Here is a 3738-nt window from a genome sequence, read left to right as displayed (position 1 = left end):
TATATATATATATATATATATGTATGTGTGTATATATAAAATGAACACAAAATCCTGAAGTTTATTTTACTAAAAATTCTGGAATATTTGACAAAAAATTTGTAATATTTTAAACAGGAAATGTGCACTCCAAAAATAATGCAAAATAGTTTAAAAATCAGTCTGACCCAACCCTTTAGTATTCATATATACTTCATATATTAATTCTATTGTAGTACTGTATATGATCTGGATTGAGTGGTATCCTCTTAAATTATTTCTTAGGATAAGACTGCAGTTGTTCAGGACGCAGATGATGGGATGGGGTGTCAAGACATTACAGGATATCCCTCAAGGAACGTTTGTTTGCGAGTGAGTTTCTTATGATGTTTCTAAAGGTCATTGAGGCCTGTGTTATATCTTCCTGTTTCAGTCTAACTGTGTGTGTGTTTTATGTTTGTTTAGGTGTGTATGTATGGATATGTTTGTGTGCTTAGTGTGTTTGTACCCTAATGTCTCATTTCCTTCCAACAGATACGTGGGTGAGATCATCTCTGACACCGAAGCAGATGTCAGAGAGAATGACTCCTATCTTTTTAGTCTGGACAGTAAGGTATCGCCATCTTAGGATGACTCCCCTTCAAAATCACATTACCTCTCCTGTCTGCTCCTGTCAGTAGTGGATTATCTGCATGCCCGCAAGCAAATTTCACCTATATATATCCTGTAGATGACCCTTGTCAGCACAGAATAATGATTTATTTGGCTGTACCATGATACTTTTGGTAATAGTATTTTAGACCTTCAATAGTCTTGCAAAGACAGATGTTGGACTCTTGGCATAAAATCTGGGCTGCAGTGCTTATTCTGATTTCTGAAGGATCACGTGACACTGAAGACTGGAGTAATGATGCTGAAAATTTAGCTTTGATCACAGGAATAAATTACATTTTAAGATATATTCAAATAAAAAGCAGTTATTTTAAATTGTAAAAATATTTCACAATATCACTGCTTTTGCTGTATTTTGGATCAAATAAATGCAGGCTTGATGAGCAGAAGAGAATTATTTAAAAAAACATTACAAATCTTAATGTTCAAAAACTTTTGACTGGTACTGTACCAGGTAGTGTGTATTATACGTATATATGTGATAGATAGATAGATAGATTATATATAATAATATTAATACTTATTATTAAATGACATTGATATTAATTACTTAAATTCCAAATGGATGCATTAAATTGATGAAAAGGGACTTTATTTTTTAATTATTTCAAATACATGCTGTTTCAAATAAACTTTCTGTTCATTGAAGAATCCTAAAAAAACGTAAGAAATGTTATTTGAGCACCAAATCAGCATATTAGAATGATTTCTGACTGATCATGTAGCACTGGAGACTGGCTGCTAAAAATTCAGCTTTACCATTACAGGAATAAATTACAATTTATGATATATTGAAACAGAAAAGAGTTCTTTTAAATTGTAATAATATTTCACAATATTATGTTTTTTTTTTTTAATCATACCAATTTTACCAAAAATATTATATATCATTGTTTTTCTTTACATTTTTATTGTTGAGCACTGCTGAATAAATCTCACTTCCCATTCTCTTCAGTCTGACATCACTCTACAAACTCCTCAATTTATTTTCTGTCGCTGCTGTTGCAGGTGGGTGATATGTACTGCGTTGATGCACGTTTCTACGGCAACATCAGCCGCTTCATAAACCATCACTGTGAGCCGAATCTGTTCCCCTGTCGAGTGTTCACCTCTCACCAGGACCTCAGATTTCCTCACATCGCGTTCTTCGCCTGTAAGAACATCAGTGCCGGAGACGAACTTGGGTCTGATTCACATTATTATCCATTTACTTGCTAATAATCCATTTAGATTGACTCCATATGTTAGTTTCCCATTATGCACAAAAGCATTTGTTGATGCTCATTTATTTTTTATTAGAACAGAAAATTTGAATTTCTCTCCCTTTCTCAGGTTTGATTACGGTGGTCACTTCTGGGACGTAAAAGGGAAGCTGTTCAGCTGCCAGTGTGGCTCATCCAAATGCAAGCACTCAGCAGCCACCATCGCCCAGAGACAGGCAGACAGTACTCCAGGATACCAGCAGCCCAGCGCCCTGCCCGATACTAGCTCGTCCACCCCATCCAGCCCCAGCTAAGCCCATCTTTCTAGCATAAAACATCCGGTTCTCCTACTTCTACCAGCCTGTCACCTCCCATCACCAGCACAGGCACACCTCTGCCATCTCTAATCAGCTCCGGTTACCAACCCGGGCCACTTGATGCTACACCCACAGTGCCATGTTTAGCTCTGGTGGTCTGAAAGCCTGATTGGTTGAAGCAGTTTAGGGGTTTAAAGTCTCGAAGGTGAGAGGTGCACAACTGAACTGGTTTTTCAGGTGTTCGGTATGCACATTTTGTATAGGTTTTTTATTGTCAGGCAGCCCCTTTGGAGCACGATCTTGTTTGACATCATCAAAAGAGCTCAAAGTGGAGTTTTTTTTCTCTTTTAATGGAAATTAATGGATTTTGCAACAGGCTTCCTTTGAAAACTACCTAATTCTTGTCGCACAATGTGTTCTCCTGCCCGACTCGATCTTCTGCGTCATTTCTTGTCATCTTTTATGAACCGTATTCTTCGAAGTTTTACTTTACCAGTCAAGGATTCCCAAATCCAAAATGAGTTTCAAATAATGTTCATTTATGCGTCTGTTTGTTTTACTTTTCTTCTGATTTTAGTTTTTGCACATTCACGGAATATGCAGAAAATGATGTAAAGGTATTCAAAGACCAACCTCTTTTGTTTTTTCTTTCCCACTAGCCCTTTCGGAGTCCTTCAGTGGGCTGTATTAACTTGGGATGAGCTGTAGGCTAGCAGTCATTGGACGTTAGCGCCCATCGCGCGCGTCCTCTGATTGGTTCACAGACGCAGGACGTCATGTCAGTGCTACCAAAATCATGAAAAGGCCTATGAACAGGACATTTTTGGCCTATATATTCAGCCCAGTTCTTGCGTTTTAATGGCGAATCGCCACTGGAAGTGCAAATGAATCCTGGACGAGTCTAAAAACAAGCCCTATGGGTTATTTCCTGCATGTTACAGGCCTGGATAGACACGGCGGTTGTTAAATGCATATTACTTGCACCCACATCAATGCAAATGAAAACTAAAATATTTCTGTACGTACTTTCGGTCACAATGATGGAACCTATTCGCATGCTTTTGAGACCCGTGCTCTAGGAATAGGACTGGAACGTTTCGCTCTGGTGGAATGAAATGCGGTCGGGTGTAGGAAAACGCAAATGGTGCTGAAAAAGGTTTTTGTTATGTTTATTTTTTTATTACTCACTAAGTGAATACAAGTTGTAAAAAAATGATGAAGAAGCAAGTGTTTCATTTTTTTTTTCATTTGTATTTTTAAATTGGCCTCTGTTTTTTCTAACTGTAGTTTGACATAGATAGCCTGTATCAATTTTGTTCCATAAGTTCATGTTGATGGTGAAACTATTACAGTCTTTTAAAGTGTTGATAGTGTAGTCATGTCCTTTGTGCAAATCCAGACATAGAGATACAAAGCACTGCAAACTGGGGGGAAACTGTAACATATTTCTGGACAGTGAAACATGATGCACAATCTTACTGGTTGTGTTTTTCTTTTTCAATAAATTTACTACTAATAAAAGAGAAAAATCTCTGTCACTATTATGCAAAAATAACATCAAGTACGAT

The 3738-nt window shown here is 37.2% G+C and overlaps 1 protein-coding gene across 9 annotated transcripts in view; it reads left to right on the top strand.

Annotated features, from left to right (window-relative positions):
- LOC107739706 (histone-lysine N-methyltransferase EHMT1-like) overlaps positions 1-3168 on the top strand; it is a 37970-nt gene extending 34802 nt beyond the window's left edge. For all 9 annotated transcript variants that reach the window (XM_016551905.1, XM_016551908.1, XM_016551907.1 and 6 more), the window contains 4 exons: positions 265-351; positions 514-592; positions 1660-1835; positions 1984-3168. In XM_016551905.1, the coding sequence (XP_016407391.1) occupies positions 265-351; positions 514-592; positions 1660-1835; positions 1984-2167 (526 nt within the window). In that variant the 3' untranslated portion in view covers positions 2168-3168. The remainder of the gene's footprint in view (positions 1-264; positions 352-513; positions 593-1659; positions 1836-1983) is intronic.
- Positions 3169-3738: the final 570 nt, after the last annotated feature.

Source organism: Sinocyclocheilus rhinocerous, unplaced genomic scaffold, assembly GCF_001515625.1.
Source record: "Sinocyclocheilus rhinocerous isolate Xijiao unplaced genomic scaffold, SAMN03320098_v1.1 scaffold585, whole genome shotgun sequence".
In the NCBI taxonomy this organism is placed as follows: domain Eukaryota; kingdom Metazoa; phylum Chordata; class Actinopteri; order Cypriniformes; family Cyprinidae; genus Sinocyclocheilus; species Sinocyclocheilus rhinocerous.
Note: the sequence above shows the minus strand (reverse complement) of the source record. Positions and strands in the feature narration are given on the sequence as shown.